At 42.8% G+C, this 24,705-nt stretch overlaps 1 protein-coding gene across 2 annotated transcripts in view; it reads right to left on the bottom strand.

The window, feature by feature from the left end:
- Positions 1 to 24,705, bottom strand: part of stk3 (serine/threonine kinase 3 (STE20 homolog, yeast)) — a 417,867-nt gene that overhangs the window by 122,127 nt on the left and 271,035 nt on the right. For both annotated transcript variants that reach the window (XM_078541121.1, XM_078541122.1), the window contains one exon: positions 23,326 to 23,451. In XM_078541121.1, the coding sequence (XP_078397247.1) occupies positions 23,326 to 23,451 (126 nt within the window). The remainder of the gene's footprint in view (positions 1 to 23,325; positions 23,452 to 24,705) is intronic.

The raw sequence follows: 24,705 nt of genomic DNA, 5'->3' as shown, positions 1-24,705 counted from the left end.
GCATGCCATCTTAGCCATCTTGTGAGAATCCATTTTAAAATATAAGACAGTTCCAGAATCTTCTCCAAGAACGCAGTCCATGTTTGAAGTTATGAATAGGACATGCCTTCCTTGGGCATGACAGTAACACACAAGGATTCTAGTAACCCTGGAAATTAAGGGTGGAATTTTACAAGCCCGCAGGCAGAGGGTGTGATAGGTGGCGTGCGTGGAAAATATGGCAGGACCCACTTCACGACGGCGTGCCCTTGGCAGCATTCACTTTGGGGGAACTGAGGTGAATGAGCAATAGCCTTCTCCACAACTCACTGGTTGTTCACAGGCCTTGTGGTGCCAGGCGACAGGGGAAACTGATGCTGGCCCCGCAGGCGACTGCTGAGGGCGGGCGGGGGGAGGGGGGGGCGTCAAATGCTGCCCTGGTGCCGCATCCAACACACAAGCAATCAAGGTGGGGAGCATAGTAAGCGAGGGAAATGGGCACACATTAGGGACACCTGTATAAACTGACCATGCCTCTTCATATCCTCCACCACTTTATTAGACCGCAGAGCAATTAGACGACATGCATTGTGCAATCTCCTCGCCATGCTGGCCACAAAGCAGTCACTGCTGGAGGCACTCACAGCCCCTTGCAATCTCAGCATCCTGGTTTGGACCAGTGTCCCACACATCGCAGGTTGACAGGGCAGCCATGCAGCGCAATCATATCTGGCCACCCGAGGGGTGACCAGCACTCTCCAGGAAGGGTTAAGGGGAGGTCACACAGGGACAGAAAAGGTGCATCCATGATAACCACCTCTCTCTCTCTTTCATGCTGCAGGAGGACCACATCAAGATCGTGGGTCCTGGTGACCTAGCTGTATGCCTGATGGCCTACAGAGACCGTAGAAGAGGCGAGAGGAACTGAAGCACCTGGCTGCACAAAGGCAGGAGCAGCAACATCATGAAGAAGGGGCAGCTGGGGCTCGCACACACGCAGCCTAGGAGCTGCAGCAAGCCATGTCTGTTCAGCGCCTAGCAACACCCAGGGTCTATACACGCCGCCTGCCATTCCTACAAATGAACGAGGACCAGTGTCGCCGACGACTGCGCATGTCTAGGGACCTGGTGGCTCATACCTGCCACTTACTGCAGGACTTGGCACCAAGGGGACTTAGAGGGGATCCACTGCCAGTGGCTGTGAAAGTGACCGCAGTGCTCAATTTAAGAACATAAGAACGTAAGAACTAGGAGCAGGAGTAGGCAATTCAGCCCCTCGAGCCTGCCCCACCATTCAATACAATCATGGCTGATCTCATTTCGGCCTCAACTCCAATTTCCTGCCCTCTCCCCTTAACCTTTCAACCCGTTACTAATTAAAAATCTGTCTATCTCCTCCTCAAATTTATTCAGCGTTCCGGCATCCACTGCACTCTGAGGTAGTGAATTCCACAGATTCACGACCCTTTGAGAAAAGTAATTCCTCCTCATCTCTGATTTAAATCTACCACCTCTTAGCCTAAAACTATGGCCTCTCGTTCCAGAATGCCCCACAAGGGGAAACATCTGCTTCACATCTACTTTGTTTACCCCCTTTAGCATCTTATATACCTCAATTAGATCTCTTCTCATCCTTCTAAACTCTAGCAAGTATAGGCCTAAACTGCTCAATCTCTCCTCATGAGACAAGCCCCGCATCTCTGGAATCAATCTAGTGAACCTCCTCTGAACCGCCTCCAATGGAACTACATCCTTTCTCAATTAAGGGGACAAAAATTGTGCGCAGTACTCAAGGTACGGTCTCACCAATGCCTTGTACAGTTGCAACAACACTTCCCTATTTTTATACTCTATCCCTGGAGCAATAAATGCCAAAATTCCATTTGCCTTCCTTATTACCTGCTGTACCTGCATATTAGCTTTCAGCGATTCACGCACGAGGACACCCAGATCCCTCTGTATAAAATATTCTGAAGTTTCTCTCCATTTAAATAATAAGTCACCTTTTCATTCTTCCGACCAAAATGGATAACCTCACACTTATCCACGTTAAACTCCATCTGCCAAATTTTGGCCCATTCACCTAACCTGTCCGTATCCATTTGTAAATTTCTTATTCCTTCATTGCAACTTACTTTCCGACCTATTTTGGTGTCATCTGCAAATTTAGCTATAGTATCTTCTATCCCTGAATCCAAGTCATTAATATAGATTGTAAATAATTGGGGCCCAAGGACCAAACCCTGTGGCACCCCACTAGTTACAGCTTGCCATCCAGAAAAAGACCCATTTATCCCAATTCTCAGCTTTCTGTTGGTTAGCCAATCCTCTAACCAAGCTAATATATTACCCCTAACTCCATGTGATCTTATCTTTTGTGCGGCACCTTATCAAAGACCTTCTAGAAGTCCAGGTATACTACATCTACAGGATCCTCATTATCCACTTTGCTTGTCACATCTTCAAAGAACTCTGGCAAATTAGTCAAACACAATTTACTCTTCATAAAACCATGCTGATTCTGATGGATTGCATTTTGACTTTCCAAATGCCCCATTACCACTTCCTTAATAATAGATTCCAACAATTTCCCAACGACAGACGTTAAACTAACTGGTCTATAGTTTCCTTCTTTCTGCCTCCCCACCAACTTTTTGAATAATATTAGCATTTTTCCAATCCACTGGAACCTTTCCAGAGTCCAGGGAATTTTGGAATATTATAGCCAATGTATCCACTATCTCCGCTGCCATTTCCTTTAAGACCCTGGGATGTCAGCCATCAGGTCCTGGGGACTTGTCACCCTTTAATCCCAATAGTTTGCTCAGTACTTTTTCTCCAGTGATGGTGATTGTTCTAAGTTCCTCCTTCTCTATACCCTCTACAGTACCTGTTACTATTGGGGTGATACTAGTGTCCTCCACTGTGAAAACTGAGGCAAAACGTTGATTAAGCGTCTCTGCCATTTCTGCGTTCCCCACTATTAACTCCCCAGTCTCGTCCTCCAAGGGACCAACATTCATTTTAGCTACTCTCTTTCCTTTTATATACTTGTAGAAGCTTTTGCTATCAGTTTTTACATTTTGCAGTAGTTTTCTTTCATAATTTACCTTTGCTCTTTTTATTATTTTCTTAGTAACCCTTTGTTGATCTTTAAAAGTTTCCCAATCTTCCAGCCTGCCACTGACATTTGCAATTTGGTATGCCTTAGTTTTTGCCTTTATGTTTTCTTTAAGTTCCTTGCTTAGCCATGGATGCTTTTTCCCCCTCTTACCATCTTTCTTCCTCTTTTACTTGGGAAGAATTGAATATCTCCTCAAATATCTGCCACTGTTCATCAACCGTCTTACTTTGTAGTCTTCCTGCCCAGTCCACTAGGGCCAAATCTGCCCTCATACCTATGTAGTTACCTTTGTTTAACTCCAGTACACTGGTGTGAGACTCAAGTTTCTCGCGCTCAAACGGAATTTGACATTTTAGCATGCTATGATCACTCTTCCCTGGAGGATCCTTTACAATGAGATCATTAATATATCCCATCTCATTACATAAAACCAAATCCAGAATAGCCTGCTCCCTGGTTGGTTCCACAACATATTGCTCCAAGAAACAATCTCTAATACACTCTATGAACTCTCCCTCAAGGCTACCCTTGCCAATTTGATTAGTCCAGTCTATATGTATATTAAAGTCACCCATGATTATTGCCGTGCCTTTCTTACATGCTCCCAGTATTTCCTGGTTTATACTGTGCCCTACTGCTGAACTACTGTTTGGGGACCTATAGATTACTCCCACCAGGGACATCTTTCCCTTGCTATTTCTTATTTCTACCCAGACTGACTCTACATCCTGCTCTCCAGTGCCTCTATCATTCCTCACTATAGCAATGATCTCTTCCTTTACTAACAAAGCTACACCACCTCCTTTTCTTTCCTGCCTATCCTTCCGAAACACTGAGTACCCTTGGATATTCAACTCCCAAACCTGTTCTCCCTGTAACCACGTCTCAGTAATTGCTACCAAATCATACCTATTTATCTCTATTTGCGCTGTTAACTCATTAGTTTTATTCCGAATGCTACGAGCATTCAGATACAAAGTCTTTAAGTTTGCCCTATTGTCAATTTTCCCTACTCTTATATGATTCTTTCGTGCAATATGGCGTTCATACACTCTGTCCCTTCCTTTCACTTTTTGGTAACAATCAGCCTCGTCACTAACCTGCACTATTACCCTCTCCTTAAACTTTGATTTTTTATATTTCCATGCAACTGAACCCTCCCCCCCACTATTTAGTTTAAAGCCCTATCTACGACCCTAGTTACGTGATTCGCTAGGACACTGGCCCCAGCATGATTCAAGTGGAGCCCGTCCAAATGGAATAGCTCCCTCTTTCCCCAGTACTGGTTCCAATGTCCCATGAATTCGAACCCACTTCTCCCACACCAATCTTGGAGCCACACACTTACCTCTTTAATCTTATTGACCCTGTGCCAGGTAGTAATCCGGAGATTATTATCTTTTTGATATCTATGCCAGTGGTTCCTTTCAGGGCTCCACAGGTGATCTCTGTGGGATTTCACAATCCACACCAAATGCATCCACGAGGTCACAGATGCCATCTTCTCCACAGCACACAACTTTGTGCATTTCACCCGGGAACCAGGGCAGCCAAGATGCAAGGGCCATTGGATTAGCCCTGATCTCGGGATTCCCACAGGTGCAGGGTGCGATTGAATGTACTCATCTGGCACTCAGGTCTCCATCGCTCCACTCAGTGAACTTCATCAACCGCAAGGGCTTCCACTCACTGAACGTGCAGCTGGTATGCGACCACCAGAAACACGTCCTGCAGGTATGCGCATGGTTTCCAGGGAGTGTGCACGACACCTGCATCCTGAGTCACTCGCAGATCCCTGCAGTCTTCCAGGGTCCACAGAGACTGCAGGGTTGGCTCCTTGGGTACAAGGGGTACCGCAGATGCCGTGGCTGATGACACCTGTGTGGTGGCCTCTGACTGCAGCAAAGCGACACTATAATGAGGCTCATGCAGCAGCTCGCAACTTGGTGGAGCAGACCATCAGGATGTTGAAGATGCAGTTCCGGTGCCTGGACCGGTCTGGTGGAGCCCTGCAATACTGTCTGCAGAGGGTGTCACGCATCGTCGTCGTCTGCTGCACCTTTTACAACCTGGCACTGCAACGAGGTGAGGAGATGGAGGAACTGCATGTCTCCTCCGACGAGGACAATGCTGATGGGGTCCTCGGTGGCAACAACGACAGAGATAAGGCTCTCACACTGGTTAGACATGGCAGGAGCACTCAGGAGGCCCTCATAGCTGCCAGATTTGTGGAGGATGATGACGGCATGCAGTGAGGTGTCCCCGTAGATCCTCACATCACAATTGTGAATGCTTGACTCCAGTCTGGCTTATCTCAGTGCCAATACCCTCTGAGAGAATGTTCCTGTCAAGGAAATGCAGTAGGGGCACTAATAGTCGCTCGACCATAGGAGGATGATGACAACATGCGAGGGCACTCCATAGATCTTCAGATGGCCTCTGAGAATTTCTGATGCCTGTCTGGCCAAGGGCAGCTCGCTTGCGCTCCATGATAGGACCATCTCAAAGACGCAGCCATGAAATTTTAGATGCATCTGATGCTGTGTCCGCCTTCAGCATCTCAGCCCTTCAGGAGCTGGCGCACAGCATCACTGGGCGCAGATGCCGGTGCGATGGGGGACAGCCCCACCTTAAAGGTGCTAAGAGCTTCATTCTGGCAGCAATGATCAGCACTGCCGAGGTGCAAGCATCAGCAATGTTTCCAGGGAGTGTGAGGCTGGACCATCACTTTGGTCTGAAAGCTGCACAAAGCGCAAGGAAGAGGCCCTGGACTTAGACATCTGCCTCTTATCTTGTGCAGAAAGGTTTCACATCTGAGTGAAAAGAACACTGCTCATCAGATCAAGGAGCCATAGGCAGGGAGACATTCTTGGGAGTTTTTTGACAATACTGAACATTATGTACAAGTGATTAACACCGATGCCCGGGCTGTGCAACTAATTCTCCTTACCTGTCCTAACCCTGCCGCTACGTCTTGGTGCTCCCCAGACATCCACAGCAGAGGTGGAGGCAGCCTGCTGACTGTGACGCCCTGTCCGTGATGACTTTGGCGGGCGTCCTCTGGAGGGCCGAGACTTAGAGGGCCCTGGCCTGCTTTCTGTGTGCTACTGTGTGGCAGTGACACCCTCCTTGGCCTGTGAAGCTGGGTCTGTGGAGGTCACAGGAAGAGGGAAGTAAGGTGGGCCGGTCACTCCCAGAGTCATCTGGGTGGATGGCCCTGGAGCGTGCACCTGATCATCCTCCCTATGGGTGCCCGAGGGCCCCTGGCTGACTCCGTGAGCGGAAGGTGTAGCTGGAGTGAAATCGAGCTGCCCAGCACCCCTCTCGCATACACACTGTTGGAGGCCAACTATGGCATCAGCGATGGAGTTAAGCCCACGCAGCAGTGCAGGAATGACGTCCTGGGCCAAGGTCTATATGGCTGCTGCCATCCTGCTAGTGTTGACCTCGGTGTGTTGCGATGCCGGCGCTATCACCTCAGCCTGAAGACGGACGCACTCCTCCATCATGCTTTGCAATCTGAGGAGTGCAGTAGACATCCCTTCCTGATGTTCCCAAGCTTGCCTTTGCAGCTCCAGTAACTGTGCCATGACAGAGTCCAGAGGCTCGTCATCTGACTCGGACTCAGCAATGTTCTGGCTTCCAGCAGTCCTCCGAGTGCTAGGGACCTGGCAAGTCCCTGCCTCTGCCTGCTGTGGATCAGGAAGTGCGATGTGAACACCAGATTGTGGTCCCAAGGCTACTCTAAAGCTAGGTCCCACCGAGGTGTGTGTCTCTGCACTGGTGGAGGGTGTAGGTGAGCGCTCTGATGGGGCTTCAGGGAGGGTGCCTTCAGGTTCCTCTTTGGAGGTTTCTTTGGAGCTTGCTTGAAGGCTCTGAGTCGTGGACTCCGTCTGCTGCTTCCCAAATGTGCCTGCAAAAGCAAGGGGAGATAGTTAATGCATGGCAGTGGCCTGTGAAAGAGGACGCATCACTCAGGACATGGTTATCTGATGGACGTTGCACTGCTGGATCCTCACTTGACAGAACAGCGCCGACCTCACCGTCAACACAGGACTGGTCCCGGAACCGGTCATCGCCGGCCAGCTGGATGGCTCTGTTTTCAAATTCTGTCAGAACTTTGATCTCCGGCATCTCTCCACCTGTCTGTATCCTTTCCTCCTGTTGTGAGTCAGTTTGTCCTGCATGGAGAGTGTATCAGGATGCCTGCCAGGCCAGATGATAAGTATGCCTGGCATGTGTGGGTGTGAGTGGTCCCATGGATGGGTTGAGGACAATGATGGTGCGTGCGAAAGAGTGAAAGTGAAAAGTGATGTCCCTTGCACTGGCAGTTAGTGAGGGCCTTGTGATGGGTTTGAGTGTGAGTGTGTGAGTTGGGGGTGACGAAAAGAGTGACTTACCCTGGTGGAACGGAGGAGATCATTAATCCTTTTGCGGCACTGGATGGCTGTCCTCTTCTGAAGGGTGTTGGCGCTAACCACCGCTGCCACCGCCTCCCAAGCCAGGTTGGTGACATTGCTACCCATCCGGCAGCCAGAGCAGGGATAGTGCACAACCTGGCGGTCCTCCACGGTATCCAGCAGTCACTCGAGGGACCTGTCATCAAAGCGGGGGGCTGCAGTCTTTTTGCCTTTGCAGGCCATGTCTCCCAGGCAGCGGTGGTGAGCTGGTGGCGATGAGCGCTTTGCTGGCGGTTGCCTTTTAAAGATGGCGGCTGGCGTGATGCAACAGCGGGGTGATAGCAAGCGGGCGAACGAAAGCCCGCCAGGCATGGAAATAGCGTGTTTCGCGGGAGTGAATATATAATGAGGCAGGCTCGGGAAGATACAGCATTTTCATTGACGGGTAGGACTCCATTTTACCTGTCCGCTACCGCACTTAGTGCAATTCTGGGAAAATTCAGCCCCAAGTCTATTTTAAGAATGAATTTTATAGCCTGCTGACCTAAATATTTGTGACCACGATCCATAAAAATGTTGCAGTGTTAAATACTGATGAAAAATACTGGTGTAATCTATGCAAGATGCAGAGAAAAGGCTCCATTTAAAGCTCAGGAAACCCACATGCCAGTACATCTAATTTAACTGCTTGTGCAATTTGAATCTTTAGTCTAACATTGCACCCCTGGGCAATTCATCACCACGTTCCTCTTCCTCCCTTTGGGGTCAAACCTAATCACAATCACTTGCAGACATCCTATGGCAGGCCTTGGAACCTCATCTAGTTCTGGAGATCAGTTCTGTCCTCTTATGTTTTGACTGCCTTCAGCTTTCTAACATTCTAGGGCTGAAACTAATTCAGAATAAGCAGCAAAGAAAAGACCCCAAAATATAACAGTAAACAGATGAAAATAAAGTGCAAATTTTGGAGGCACGTTAAAACAGCATTATTCAAAATCTAAAAGAATGTGCTGTACTGAGGGACAACAGCCCATCATAAAATGCATTGCCTGATCTGGGCATAGCACAGCAGTCTACAATCTAATACATGCACAATGATTCAAGCTGTCCAATTTGGCAAGTCATACAAGTTAATATTTAACCATGTAACGTATGGCACATGTAATTCAAAATGCTATTTGATTTGGCAAATCAACCGGGAGGAGAAACTGCTTCCCCAATAAAGTTTGCCTCTAAAACCATCATCTTCTATTGCAGCTTTCAATGTCATATGAAATTCACATGTGCTTTCATTTATCAACATTTAAAACTGGAGGGGCCATTAAAATTGCTCGTTTTTAACTATTTGCATTGCTTTTATATATTGAACAAAAAAACTATTGGTCTATACAGGCTAAATTTAAATAAGCATATAATATTTTTCATTTATCACAAATGTGTCAACAAATTCAGCAACATTTATAGTTCTGTAACAAATTTCTTCAGAAAAATTGTTTACAATGCTGGCAAATTACTTTAGCTGGATTATATTTAAGATTTTTTTTACATGTATAAGTCAATTCTAAAAAGTCTTAAAAGGCCAACAGAAAAAAACTATAATCAACTGAATGTCTGTGTGTGTCGAAATCTTGCACAGGGAAAAATTTCAAGTAAACAACCTGTGCTACAGTAAAACATTCAACCATCATGTCAATATGTCAATGCAAAAAAAATAAGCCACTGGGTCAGTTCATTGCCGACAACCTTATCCTTCTCACCTTTTTGACACTTGAAATGGTAAAATTTTTCACTTAAAAACAAAAGCTGAAAGCGCACTGAAAAATCACCTTACATGGTAATTGTATTTTCAATTTTACTTCTTATTTTGATCAGAATTTTTTGCTTAAAATACAAGGCAGAGCTGGATGTCATTTAAGCTTCACAACTTAAAGCAGTGATCTTTATTAGCCTAGAGTTGAGGCTATAGCATATTTTTCTAGATGCCAAACATAAGTTCTAGGGTTGGATGTCTCTTAACCTAATCAACCAACTTGTTGAGTTCAATCAATTCTCACTCAGATCATAGAATCATATAGTACAGAAGGATGCCACTGAACTCATCATGTCTGTGCCAGATCTTAGAAAGGCCAACCCAATTATTCCTACTTCCCTGCTCTCTCTGATAGCCTTCTTTTCAACTATATATCCAATTCCCTTTTGAAAGTTACTACTGAATCTGTTTCCTTCACCATTTCAAATTGTAAATTCCAAATCAACAATTCATTGTATATTAAAAAATGCATTTCCCTCCTGGATTTTTTTGCCAATTATTTTAAAACTGTGTCATCTAGTTACCGAATCTCCTGCCAATGGAAGCAGTTTCACCCCATCTACTTTACGAAAACCCTTCATAACTTTGAATACCTCTATTAAATCTCTACTTAGTCTTCTGTGCTCTAAGGTGAACAAGGCCAGCTTCTCCAGTCTCTCCACATAACCAAGTCCCTCATCTCTGGTGTCATTCTGGCAAATCTCCTCTCCAACCTTAAGGACTTGACGTCCTTTCTAAAATGCGGTGCCCAGGATGAGACATGGTAGTCCAGCAGAGGCTAACCAGTGATTTAATGAAAGTTTAGTATAATGTCCATGCTTTTGAAATTCTATGCCTTTATTTATAAAGCCAGACGATCTCGTATTCATTTTTTAACAGCTTTCTCAACTTTTCCCACTGCTTTCAAAGATTTGTGTATGTGAACCTCGATGCAGGAGCAGGCTCAAGGGGCTGAATGGACTACTCCTGCTAATTCGTATGTTTCTCTGATCTTGCAGGTCATTAAAAATTGTGCCCTTTAATTTATGTCACTTCTCTTCATTCCCCCTACAAAAATGTATCACTTTACATTTCTGTGTGCTAAACTTCATCCACATGTGCCAGCCCATTTCACCAGCCTCTTCCTGAAGTTTGTTACTGTCCTCCCCACTGTTTACTACACTTCTGAGTTTGGTGTCATCTGCAAATTTTGAATATGCCTTGCATATCTACATCCAGGTCATTAATACACATCTAAATTGAGGTGGTCTCAATACTAATACTTGGGGGACACATGTATATACTTTTCACCTGTCTAAAAAATCAACTGTTCCCCACTATTCTCTGTTGTTTGCTTCTTAGCCAATTTTTATTCATACTGCTGCTCTTTAATCCCATGGGCTTCAATATTGTTTCTATGGCCCTCAGAAGGCATTATAAAAGAGATTATTATAGATCAAACATCCTTTATCCGTACATCCAAAAACCGAACACATACTTTTTTTGAACGTCTATGTAGTTAATTTGTATGTTAATAAAGCAATGTAATATTATATTACAGGTGTAATAAGTGTTAACAGGTAAGAAGTAGGGGTGTGAGAGGTGGTAAATGGAGAAACAACTTAGTATTTGTAGACTATAGCTAACCTAGGCTTAGGTTATTGTAATGTAAGTAGGCCAAGGCCTAGCATATATATTTACATCCAAAATCCAAAAATATCTCAATACTGAAACGCAATTGGTCCCAAGGGTTTCAGATAAAGGATACTCGGCCTGTAGTAAATATGTCTGTGCATGGAATTAGAGGGACCTTTGTAACATGGATTGTTAATTGGTTAGAGGTATGCCACAGCGAGCAGTGGTAAAATGAATGTACTTACATTGGAGGACTGGAATAAATGGTGTTTCCCAGGGACCTAACCCAAGGCCTCAACTTTCCACCATATATATTGATGACTTGGATGAAGACATAGTGAGTTGTGTGCCCAAGCTTGCAGACGACACTGAAGAGGCATAGTAAGGTGTACAGATGAGAGCAGGAAGTTACAAACAGACAGAGACTGAGTGAGTGGAAAAAACTGGAAGATGGAGTTCAATGTGGGAAAGCCTAAGGTGATCCAAGAAAGGCAAAACGCAATATTTTCCTAATTGTGAGAGAACAGTATCTGTGGAGAAGCAAAAGGACTTGAGTTTTCAGATACAAAAATCACTAAATGCACAGTTCCAAAAAATAATCAAAATGGCCAATAGAACGTAAGTACTTAACACAAGCAAACTGGAATACAAAGGGAAAGAGGTCATGCTTTAGTTGCACAGAGCCTTAACCTACTCCTTATTCAGTACTTTGTTTAGTTTTGAGCATCGCACTTCAGGCAGGATATACTGGTCTTCCAGTAACATAGATTCATGAGAGTGATACCAGTCTTAAAGGGTTAAACTGTTAATTAATAATTAAGTTATATTATAGATTATTATAAACTTGGCCTCTATTCACTTGAGTTTAGACAGTGTCAGGGAGAGGTGTTTGAAATAATAAAGGAATTCCATAGAGTAGATGCAGAGAAACTATTCCCACTATTAGAGGAATCTAGAATGATCTTAAAATTCCAGTTAAGACCATTCATCATTGATATTAGGAAACACTTTCTCACACAAGGGGTAGTGGAAATCTGGTCCTACTGTCCGAAATTAAAAGGTTGTGGATACTGGGTCAATTACCGAGCTTCATTTTTTTTAACATGGATATTAAGAGATATGGATCAAAGGTGGCGGGGGGGTGTAGTACACGGAGTTGAAATACAGATCAGTCATGATCTAATAGAATATCAGAACAGGTTTGATGGTCTAAAACACCTACTCCTGGTCTTTTCAGTTATTAGACTTGGCAACTTTGCTTCCTCAGAAACTTTGTTTAGAATGTAATATTCTTGCAGTATATTTGGAAAACTGTAAATATTAAATTAATCTTTAGATAACAGGTCATGCCGGAGCTGTGTACACTCACTGGCCTACATTGGCTCTCAGTTGAGCAACAACTTAATTTTAAAGTTCTCAACCGTATATTTAAATCCCTTCATGGGTTCAACCTTCTACGACTCCCACAGGCAGCTACATTCTAATTAATCTGCAATGTACCAACTGCGCAATACATACCGTAAATGGCATCTACTAAAGATGGTTTGCCATATGTTTGAGCAGTTCATCTGCCCCCTGACTCTCAAAGCCCAAGAGAACCAGATTGCATTACTGCATTGAAGTAACCAACTCTAAATAATTTCATTTCTGTGATGATGTTATACTTTGAAATATTTATGAATTCTAGACAAGGACTTGGCTGAACTTACTCTGTCTTCAACATCATCTATAACCTTCAGCCTTTCCAGCAATTGTTTCCTGACAGTCTCTCTAAAGTAGGTTTTAAACAGGTTAAAACTTCATAGTTTAGTCACGGAATGTTTCAGGATCAAGGCTAGGCCACATGAAGTTGTTATGCTTTGTTTGACAAGAAATATATATAAACAAATCCAAAGATCAACACTGATAATTAAATGTGTAAATTAGAAACTGTATTTTACATTAACTTGCCATTTTTCTAAGAAACAGGTGTTGACCACATGAGAAGAAATGAAATTTACATCTAGTTAATTGTTTATCATTATTTTGTGGCTTGGATATCATGCTAGATTGTTCATGGAACACTAATAAAAGAGAACTCTATGTGCTCTAATATATTATTATGAGGAGACAGATTTGTGCAAAATTGCTACTCATCTTTTCCTGCATTTTATGATTTATAACTTCTGGCTAGATACATAACAACAGGATTTGTTTGCAGAATTTTTCATGCAGTGACTTCAAGATAAAATTAGTGAACATTTACAAATGCATAGGAATCAAGGAAAGCCAAGTTGTTAAAAGCAAGATTACCTTTGACAAATATATTAGAGCTTTTATTTTAAGAAGAGGTGATCAGATAGATATAAAGAATGAATTTGTGGTGGAATGAATTTGTGTAAATCCTGCCAATCTGGCTCATAGTCCCAGGAGCAGCAGTGGCACCATTGGTCAGGACTGGGACTACAAGCAATCCCCAAATTCTAAGCCCTGGAGTCCTGAACCAGTTAAGTGTGAGGGGTCTCATGGAGGGATGGGGAGGTGAGATCCGTGGGAGAGCGGGTTCTTGGAGAGTGCAGGGTGAAAACAGGAACCCATGGTGTCAGATCTGGCCCGGGGTTGGGGGGTGCAGTGGAGGGCACCTTATGTAGAAAGGGGTCTCGGAGGTGGTGCTTCCCTTCCCTACTCCATCTGACCTTCCAGGCTTCCCCCACCCCTCAATTCCTCCCACCAGCCTCAAAATTGAAGCTGGGTGAGAAGTGGCCCTTAAGTGGTCAATAATTCACTGCTTGTTGCAGTTGTTCAGGAAATACATGGAGCAATTGTTCCACACGAGACCATGTGGGTGACAGACACTGGGAATATTCTCACATCTCATTTGACTAAAAGAGGCAAGCTACCAGTACACAACTGCAAGTTGTGGGCTTTGGCTCAGTTGGTTGTACTCTTGACTCCATGTCAAAAGCTAGTGGCCTCAAGCCTAACTCCACAGACTTGAGTACATAATCTAGGCCAACACTCCCTGTGCAGTCCTGAAGGAAGACTGCCGAAGATGCCATTTTTTGGCTGAGGCGTTAAACAGAGGCCCTGCCCGATGGGCATGGAAGCAGCTACTACAGCAGGCCCTTCTAGGGTTTCCATCTGTCCCAGTGCGTGCAAAACTCTTGAGCAACTGATTCCAGGAGGCAATGTTGGTTCTCTCTGACCTCAACAAAGGAAGAAAACGTGCTCCCAACAGCCCCTTTTCTAAGAGTGTTGCTTTAAAATGATTCTTTCATGATTTATTTATTTATATTATTGAGAACGTATTTAGAAAAAAAAACTCAATGAAATGTCTGCCTCGTCACTCAAAATAACCAACTGAGCTGTCTCCACAAATCAGAAGTGAAAGTAAAATACTCTAACATCTGCAAAATCACCCTGGTGCTCTAATTGCTGCTGAAATCCCCACTGATCCTCAACTACTATTTTGACCTATCGGTCAATTAGCCTGCTATGCACCAATGAAAATTACAACGTGACTCAGCCAAGTCAGCATGAAGTAACAGAACTCAGGTCAACTGAACAAAATGAGCCAATAGTGAACTAACAGTCTGTTTTACACCACACCTAATTATCTTCTCCATGTAAAATGTGATGTAAAATAGGTCGCTAATTCGCTATCAGCCCATTTCCGCTCATTAATAACAAAAATTAGATAAGTATCTAATATTCAGACTCCACATAACAAAAAAAGTGCCCCTCTACATTACTAAAACACTGTGAAACTAATATAAAGTTTGTCAATTAGGCTTGTCCAAAAGATGATCAGAGGCTATTATAAAGAACACAAGTGCCAATGTTCACAGCAACTTGAACCAATTGTACTCAACTCTATATTGCTAGTTGTTTTACATTCATGCCAGGGCATTTCAGTCACTTGGACACTCATAGAACTTACTCATGTCTGCAGGGGATGGGTCACCTACAGACACAACAGCTGTTATCTTATGTTACATTAGTAAACTAAGTACATTATTATTTTCTGTGATGGTTGCTATTGTGCACGCAAATAATATTTTCTGTTGTTTTACTTTGAGTGAAGCACTTTCGAGGTATTGATCATCAATTTTATTTCAGTTGAAATTTTCCTCCAATAATGAAGGAGGAACTTAAATTTACACAGTCTTAAAAATAACAAATCATCCCATAGAAAGAGGCAATAAACACTAGGTAGTAGTTACACAAAGAGTTATGAAAGATAATAAAAGGCATGAAGAGATGGATTCTGACCAAGCTTTTAAAATTATACAGAGATATAGCAAGACAGAGGACTTTAAGAAGAGTTCAAGGTCATGATGGCAGAAAAGTCATCCACCATAACTGGAAGCTGAACAAGTTGTAGTTTGAATAAAAGGAGCAGAAAGCGCAAGTTAAAACATTTGGTTGCAGAAGGCTGAAAAGTTAGGATGGAGTGACTCCATGAAAGGTTTGAAAATAAGGATGAGGATCTTGAAGTCAGTGTGTTGTGACATGTGAAGCCAATGGAGATCAGAAAGAACAGGATGACAGGTGAGGGGTGGCAAATGAAACAGACTTTAAAGAAATTGGCTGTGGACGGCAGAGTTTTGGACCGCTGAAAATTAGAATAAAGGTAATAAATTCAACAAGGAGAGCTTTGGAGAATTGAAGATGGTTAAGAGTTTTAATAGTATTGGGAGTAAAGTATGGATGGAGGTCGACTGTTGTAAAATCCCATCTGGTTCACTAAAGCCCTATAGGGAAGGAAATCTGCCATCCTTACCTGGTCTGGCCTGCACCCACAGCAATGTGGTTGACTCCTATCTGCCCTCTGAAATGGCCTAGTAAGCCACTCAGTTCAGGGGCAATTAGGGATGGGCAACAAATGCTGAAAATATAAAAAGGTTTTCTTATTCTGACACTTTTTCTCTCTCCAGAGATGCTTTGAGTATTTCCAGCATTTTCTGCTTTTTATTTTGACTTTTTATTTTAAAGGTAGTTCTTTCAAGCCATTGTATTTTCAACAGGTAGAAACTTGTGCTTTTTTATACAATTGGAAATTAGAGAAAAACTCTAAATTTCTTTTATCTTCTCTTGACAGAAGAGCATTATTGCAGACACATTGATAATTAACATACTTCATTATGGGTACTCTGGGACGGAGCTTCCAACTATTGAAAGCGTTTCAGATTATACAACACTCCTGTGGTGTTTCAAATTTTGTATTAGAGATGGGACTCCTCATTTTTAGCCTCCCCTTGACACTGAATTCATTATGTTGGCTCCTATACAATTTGCTAAGACTGTCTTAATAGTTAATTTGGCCTCCTCGTTGTGTAATCTATTTGGTAGAAATCGCCGAAGTAGATAGATGATTTTCAGTTCATATACAAGATTCACATTAGTTAAGACATTGTAATAAACACTGGTGGGAGGCATGCATTACCAGGATTGCACCACTTGCCACTTATTAGGGATGAAGCGTTATTCCACCCTGCTTTACTACTATGTATTTTCAGATTGTATTTTCAAGTGCACAATATAGGGCAGAGTCTTGTGTAAACTATGGGGTTCTCTGCGTCTCCACTTTTCAGGAAGGCCTGCCACATCTTGTACCACCCAGGCACTTAACAGGCCAATGGTGGGTCTTTCCCTGGGATCAAGGACCCTGGAGAGGTGGAGGTCCCAACGAATCAGAGGCCAGCTGCTCTACGATACTCAGCAGTGGGTAGGCTCCCATTGGTATGACATCCACCTGAAGGCCTTGGATTAAGGAGAGACATAAGCATAAGTGAGTGATGGTGGGAAGGGGGTCGGCAGCAAGAGCAGTGGGGACCCTCCTTCCCGATATGTCGTCCATTGTTTGGGCACATTAATTGCTCACCTAATGACCTCAATTGCCAGCGGGGCATGACGGCCATCCACAGGCCTTCTGCTATGGAGTTAATCAGGGTGAAGTAGGGAAAGTGGCGGGGTCCCCACTCACCACCCTCCCACTTGATTAAATACCTCTCCACCACCCCATTCGCCCCAGGGGTAAGGCACATGATTCAGTTCATTGTTGAGAACAACCCTGGATGAGAATGTGTTATGGTCTTTACGTGAATCAGAAGCAATAACAACAGCAACAAGGGAGGGTCTCAAGCTAATTTACTGAGCTTTTACAGAAAGAGGTGATAAACAGAAACAATAAACTTCCACCAGAAAGTTTCATGGGAAATGAAATTAGACAGATTTGAGTTGAAAAACTAGACCTGATGCTCTTGTCATTCAATCACAATTCTCAATTCCCTGGGAATACACAGGCATGTGGCACTGGTTAATCCCATTTTTTTCTCATTATTTCCTTCTTAAAGTCTGATTATTATTGCGCTTCCGGGCTCCCTTCAGAAGGATGGGACACATTGAGTAATGAAGCTTTTCTTTCTCTCAAAATCAGTCTGTTATCAGATGTGGTTCAAGCAAAACAAGCCAGACAATGTCAACATATTCCCTTCTACCCCTCCCCTCTGTAAGATGTCCCATCGGAAGATTTAGCCGACAATTCATTAGACTCAACTCACCAAAGCAAAAATAAATACAAGTCGTCCTGTGGCTTTCAAATTTCAAAATTGCGGGGGGGGGGGGTGGAATCATGTTTCAACAGATTGAGATATGGGAGAAACCAGGAGCATTTAACAAGTTTATCTTCTCATACTTTACTCCTTAAAAGCTTTTCACAATGTTAGATTTAACTGAAAACCTTGTTAACGCTGAGATTTCTCGCTTTTAGGTTCATATCTTTGATAGTAATATTTTAATTTAGCTGCTGAAAGAATTCCATAGATGCTCATCTATCACTTAACTGCACCTCCTTACAATAAGGTTTCAACTTCAAGTATGATAAACTTCAGAAGAAGTTTCACATAAATAATAAATGTCTCACTGCAATAGCTTCAAAACTTGGCAACCCAAGAAAACATTAAAAAGTTGGCAATAGTTGTGTTAGAAATATTTCAGAAGGAAATTATTCCCCAAAGTAGCATTCTTAGTTACTACCCCTATCATTTTTCAAATTCGATCCAAATCTCTGTCCAAGGATTTAGAAACAATAATGAATAATACAAAGGTAATTAATCACTGTCTATTTTTCATGTAAGTGTAACTCCCAACAGGGATCCTTTCTTCATTCATGACCAGCGGTTGTCATCAACGCTAGAGGGCAGCAGAGGAGGAAAAGTTCAAAAAACGATCAGTGGTACAGTGAAGTACTTGTACAAATTACATGCACTTTTCCATCTACATTAACTCTTGCATAACCCATTCAGTTTGGAATTCTAACTGATAAGGCAGTCCACCAAAGAAAAGCAGACTGTTAACTCAAAAGTGCATTGAGAAAGTTTGATTATAACCAAATCTGCTCCAACTGGTGGCTGAAATGGCTTCTGCTCTCAAGCCTTTATACGCCAAGGCAAGCCACACTGCACAAAGGCACTTCTACAAACAAACTCCAAGGAATTTATTTTTATATCAGTGCCTGATAATACATAAGTTATGAATTTCAATTTTCAGCTATATCTCCTCCATTTTCCTTCCTCTCTGCCCAAGTCATGACCGTTCAACTCATAGATCTTTCCTTCAGAAAGGAATTCTCCTTCTGGGTCAATTATACATCAGATTTGTCTATTTGACATAGTTTGCCATTGCAGCATTGTAAAATCTGGGAGGTGGAAGGTGCGGGGTGTGGGAAAGAACCTCCATTATACGGCAATGGGTTTCACTGTGATTTAGTTAATAGGAGACTCAAAAGTTCTCTAGCTGTCTGCAGTGATGCTCTGCTTCTGTTCAGATGAGCACTATATGCATGCAGCAAGCTGTACAGCCAGCATTTAGTTGTTTTGCTGCTAGCAAGACCCAAGTAATCAAACTGGAAACCTGCAATACAAGGGGGAGATCTTCATCCCTTCTTGCTCCACATCCTATACTGCAATGCCCCACTACCATTCTATCCAACCTCCTTTATGATTATGTATGCTTCACTCACATATTCCATGATACTAATGCCAAAGTGAGTTGGCTACAAATTAACACTGTCTCTTACTTACACTATTTAATCTTTAGAAATAGTTGCTATAGTCTGAAATAAAGACATTTTGTGCTGAGTTCCTCCTCATGATGTATGGACAAGTCAGCTGCTCACAATCTGCTGTTCATAATCGCGTCATTGGAGACTTATTTCATGATATCACATAAGATCTAGCACTACACCAAATCTTGCTTCCACCCTGCAGTTTTACAGCGGGATAAAAGTCGTGTGACTGAGAAATATCTTGCAGAGTCATTTTCTGACTTTGCGCACCTGACAAGGAACCTTGCTCACGAAGCTGAAGTACACTTTGGAAATTAAACAATAAGAAAATAATGTGCAACGCTGACAGCCATGCTCCCAGCTGGAACTTATTCATTAATTGTCCTCTGTGTCATACCCATTCTTTGACCCTTAAGTACCTCCTTTGATAACATTTCAGATTATGTGACAATTCAGCAGAATATACTTCACCTCTGGAGAGTTTCAGCTCTGAAAATATTATCGCTCTGGTCTGATAAGAAAATATTTTGCACCACAGGTAGTCCAAAAGACAAGAGAATGTTAACTTCTCCCTGTCTGGCAATTTAAAATAAGCAGAGAAGACCAGGGGATGGATTTTTCCTTTGGAAGCGGGAATCGGGAGGCAGATTCAATTCCGGGTCATAAATCTGCCTCCGTCCCTAGCCTCTCAGAAAGCAGGAATTTCTGGAAGTCGAGGCCTTGATGACCCTTAAAGATAGGTCAGCCGCCCAATTAGTGGCCAGGGGTGCGGGAATAGAGGCGGGCCATCAGGGAAGCTGGCCTGAACATTAATGTTTTAGGAGAAAAGTTGCCAAAAGTTCAAATCTCCCACATTTCGGAGGGCAGCGCGAGGCCTGGAACCCATAGCAGGGTAGGTTGGTGATGTGGTTTTAAAACCAGCAAATTTTTACATAATGGGGTAGGAACCCTCTGCCATGCTCAGCCTCTACACTGCCACTTCAAACTGTATCTTCTCACATAAGCTTATAGCCGACCCTGTCCCTGCCTCTACTGAGCTGTTCTAATTCCCAACAGCTGCTAAACTGCAAATTGGAAAACTTATCAGGGATGGGTTCTTAATGAATCCACAATAATCTAAATTGCCTCATTAATAGGGGCGGGGGGGTGGGTCTGAGGCCAGCTCCCTCCACCCCCCCAGGCCTTGGGAAAATGGTAGAAAGCCGAAATGGAGGCAGGACCTTTGGCCACATGATGTTGCGGCCAATTTTGTTCCTGAATACTTGCGTTCCATCCAGATTCTGGATGGGAAAATCCAGCCTCTGGGTCATCAGCTCATGCAGGAAGAACTGTGTAATATTCATGGAGCTGAAACACTCAGCTGTACCTTTAGTTGTTCATCAATCCAGAACAAGAAAATTCACCAATGTGTATGTGCACAGTATGGAAGACATGGCTATATTTTACCTATAAGGAGAAGCTCAACAAGCTAGATTCATAATGTGACATTAGTTGCTGGAAATAGTGTAAAATATTCTTGGCAAACCACACTGAGATGAAGCAGTCAACTGCCTGCAGTGTTTTATCCAGCAGCAAAGCTAAAAACTGGCAAGACATGCACATACCAGTCAAAGATGTGATTCAAGGTCTTCTGGATGAGAGAACAAAGCTTTACTGCTAGAACTACTGGCCCACTCATTCATTTCATTATTTTTTCCTACAAAATGTCATGTTAATTTTATTTGATTTTGTATTTCATACACTTAAAAGACAGCCTAACAGAAATAATGTTCGAAACCCCAGTAATAAGGCTATCATGTACAGAGTTTTTATTTGACAAATATGAATAATTTCACAGGTAAATTTTTTTTAAAAGTTGGACATTTGTGCACTGAACTTCCAGAAAAAAAATCCATTCACTAACAATGATTTAGGTAATAATCATGTTACTGAGGTACATTTGATCCCCTTATAAAATTGAGGATGCTATAAAAGTAACTACAGTCTGACTCAAACCACCAATACACCAGTTAAGCTGCAGGATTTACAATGGAACACTACAGTCTTCATTACACCCTGATGTAAACCATTGTCGTTGTTGATTTGGCAAGTGTTTGTGGTCACTTAAGATATTACTTGGATAGGTGGTCCGACCACTAGTAATGCATACCAACCTTTTTAAACTTACTGTTAAAAAAAATCCTCAGGTCACTTCCTGTACCACCTTTTAACTTCTAATGGTTGAAAATGGCTTACAATTGCATCAGCTGTTTTCAATCACTAAAGCTCTCCATGGCAATCGGGGTTTGCCAGCAAGTTTTTCAGTGCTTGTAAAGCACTCCTTGTTTTGTGCTTAAGTACATGCTTGAGCAGAGCTCTGCTTCAATCTCTCTGCCCTTCAACAGTGATGGACATAGGCTATACAACTGTGTCTGCCCAATAATTCTTGTTATCATTTTTGTAGTTTCCTCATTTTACAGGTCTTGTTCCGTCCTCTTTGACTGTTAATGGTAGCAAATGCGCTTATCCCAAAGTAAACCCAAAGAACACCTCAAGACTTGCAGATAAAACAGAAATCATCAGTCCATCCATTTGAGGGTCCGGTGGTAGAAATGTTTAAAAACATGCTTGCGAGCTGCCAGGCAACGAATCACTCCTGTGCAGCTGCTCACACTGCATATTCAATTCACATCATACTTCAAAAAATACGTAAGGGAAAAAAGCAACCACGTGTAGTAATGCTTAAACTAACATTTAAACTTTGATATTGGAATTAACCTTCTGTAGAACGCTCTGCTTGTAATTTTTCTTAATTTAAACAGCCTGTACAATTACCTCAGCAGAGCAGTACAGCTATCAAAACATACCATTTTGTCAGCATGCATTCCCATCTCCTTAGTTACCCATCATCTGTGTAAGGATAATTTCAGGATGCTATATAGTTATCCATTTATTAACTGTTCTCAGTTAGATATTGAGGATATCTTTTAAATGAATGCACTTTTGGACACATATCATGGTATGATTGAATGAAAGTTGATTTTCATTTTGTGAAAGTCTCCATTCTCCATGGGCATGTTTTTTTAGAAAAATGCAAGATAAAATGTTATGTTCATTCATTCAAAGCAATTCTAAAATGTGCACATTTAAACATAAAACCACATCCGCAACAAAAAGCATCTCAGGGAATTGCGATAACACCACTTTTTCATGCCATTTTTAACCAGTGCGAATTGAATCATAGCATCAAATTCAAATAATCACCGTGAACATTTTTCCCCAATTACCAATGCAGCCGCCCAATCACCAGGTACAGATGGAAGAGCAATTTTCTTTGACATGTAAGTTATACAATTGCAACAACTTCACAGACAGGATTTTTCGGATGGTGGGGTTCCCTCCCTGCCACCCAAAGAATTGGTGGGGAATGTATCCCCACCGATCAGAGTAGCTGGAGACAGGACTTCAGCCCCTCACTTGGGTGGAAGTCCCACATTAGAGGTCTGCTGGCCAATCTGGACAGGCAGGAAGACCACCCGGGGAATTTTACTGCTGCCACCCACTCCAACCCCTTGGCTACAAACCCGCCAACATGGGACCAAAATTCTGCCCCATAAGCAGAACAACTAATCTCGTCCTGGTGGTGAGGTAAACCTTTGAAAAGCTGTGTGAGTATGCAATTTTACTGCTCAAGTCCATTTATTATTTTAATCTTATCACTAGAGGGCTCAAGTGGCATTGTCTACATCTATGGTTGTTTTGACAATCATTTCACATTTCTAAGCTTTTCATGATACAACTTTGTTTTCACATGTGAAATTTTTAATATTTGGCTAGGCATTTCGGAACTCATTCAAGCTACATTAAAGCTTTACGGGCAAACCGGCATTCATAGTTCATTGGAAACATTTGCAGTAATTTTGGTGTTATGTCTAATAATTCACAGACAGTATCCAGAACCTTATGTTTCTTCCCTTGTATGCACCTATAATTTGTACAGACACTTACATTAAAAATAGAATTTGATTATATATGACATTTGTACAAACTTAAGTTGCACATAAGTCAAATTGATGCAATATTTGAAGTCATGAAGCTAACTAATGAGCAATTATTGAATAGGAGAGAAAGAGTCCTGGGAGCAAGCTGTTTATCCTCTTGGCTCTAGATGATGTGGGCCCAAGGAAACCAGAAATGTGCTAGGGCAGGAATGAAAGCAATGTTAACTAAAAAAAAACCAGAATTCTTCTGAATTAGTTCAAAGGACTTTTTTTGGGAATAAGCTCAATCAAGTCATACTTGCACAAAGGGACTGTGATAAATAAAATTAAATGAACATGATACAGTTGAAACAAGTCACTGTCACACTTACCGAGTTCTCATCTTCTTCTTCAAGCTCTCTTTGCTGTTCCTGATGTCTTTTTGCTTTAATTTCCATTGCTTCAATGATTAAATCTCTCAGAATTGACACAGATTTGGCATTTTTAATGAAATTGTGCTGTAGCAAGAGAAGGAAATGTAGCAAACTGATTAACAAGCACAGTTAACACTCAACACTTCTAAACAATCAGATGAAGTGTATATTGACATAGCATTTGCTATACCATAAATTTTCCTTTGAAAAAGACAAATAATAGTGAATAACAGGCATCTTGTAGCATTTTGGCTCAATAAGCTAATGGGGACAGATCAGTACATGCTTTTAACTGGGTTCTGCAATTGATTACACTGGGCGGGATCATCCCAGATTTGTACAAAATGCAGTAGTGGGCAGGAAAAATTACGGTTTATCCACTGGTCGCAATGGTGGCTTTTCACAGCGTGTCGTTCCAATCCCCCCTCTTTAATCACGCATTCCCGAGAAACATGCTGTTTCGCTGGCAGGCAGCCTCCAATTCACTAGCCACGCCTTCAACTCGCCACTTCCTCACACCGGTTGCCATATTTAAAGTGCAGCCACGTGCAGACCTCTCAGTGTTTCCAGCCCAGGACTACTGCACAGAACACAAGGCCCCAAAAGACTGCAGGCCCCTGAATCAGTGACACGTCCCTAGAACACCTTTTGGATGCCATGGAGGCCCACCTTGATGTCCTCTACCCCACTCTGGGTGAAAACCAGCAAGCAAGGTCACCAATCCTGCATGGGAGGCGGTGGCAGCGGTGGTCAGTGCCAACGCCCTGCAAAAAGAGGACAGCCACCCAGTGCAGAAAGAGGATGCATGGTCTCACCCATTCCACCAGGAAAAGTCACTCTTTTCAGCACTCTCAACTCTCACTCACAAACCCATCACACATCCACAGGGATCTCACACCTCAAGGGACAACACCACTAACTCTCTCTCACACCCTCACATCTCCTGGAACTTGCAACCTCATCCTGTCCATTTCTTTGCTCACCACACAAACATTCCATGCAGTGCCATGTGTCCTGCTCACACTCTTTCCATCTATTTTCATGTAAGAGAAGCTGGCTCACAGCAGCAGCTAGAGGTCCCAGAGGTCAGCAGCAAACTGCAGCGGTTCAAGAAGGCAGCTCACCACCACCTTCTCAAGGACAATTAGGGATGGGGAATGAATGCTGGCTCAGCCAGCGAAGCCCACATCCCATGAATGAATGAAAAAAATCCTGCACCACATCATCCCTCTCTCAACACAAACGTGAGTGCTGTCTCTCCTGCTTTTGGCTCTGCTGCCATGCACTAATCACCTCTACTTTGGTTCACAGAGAGCTCTGACAAGCGGCCAACACCCT

Source organism: Cetorhinus maximus, chromosome 4, assembly GCF_964194155.1.
Source record: "Cetorhinus maximus chromosome 4, sCetMax3.hap1.1, whole genome shotgun sequence".
Taxonomy (NCBI): domain Eukaryota; kingdom Metazoa; phylum Chordata; class Chondrichthyes; order Lamniformes; family Cetorhinidae; genus Cetorhinus; species Cetorhinus maximus.
This window is presented reverse-complemented; position numbering and strand designations above follow the sequence as displayed.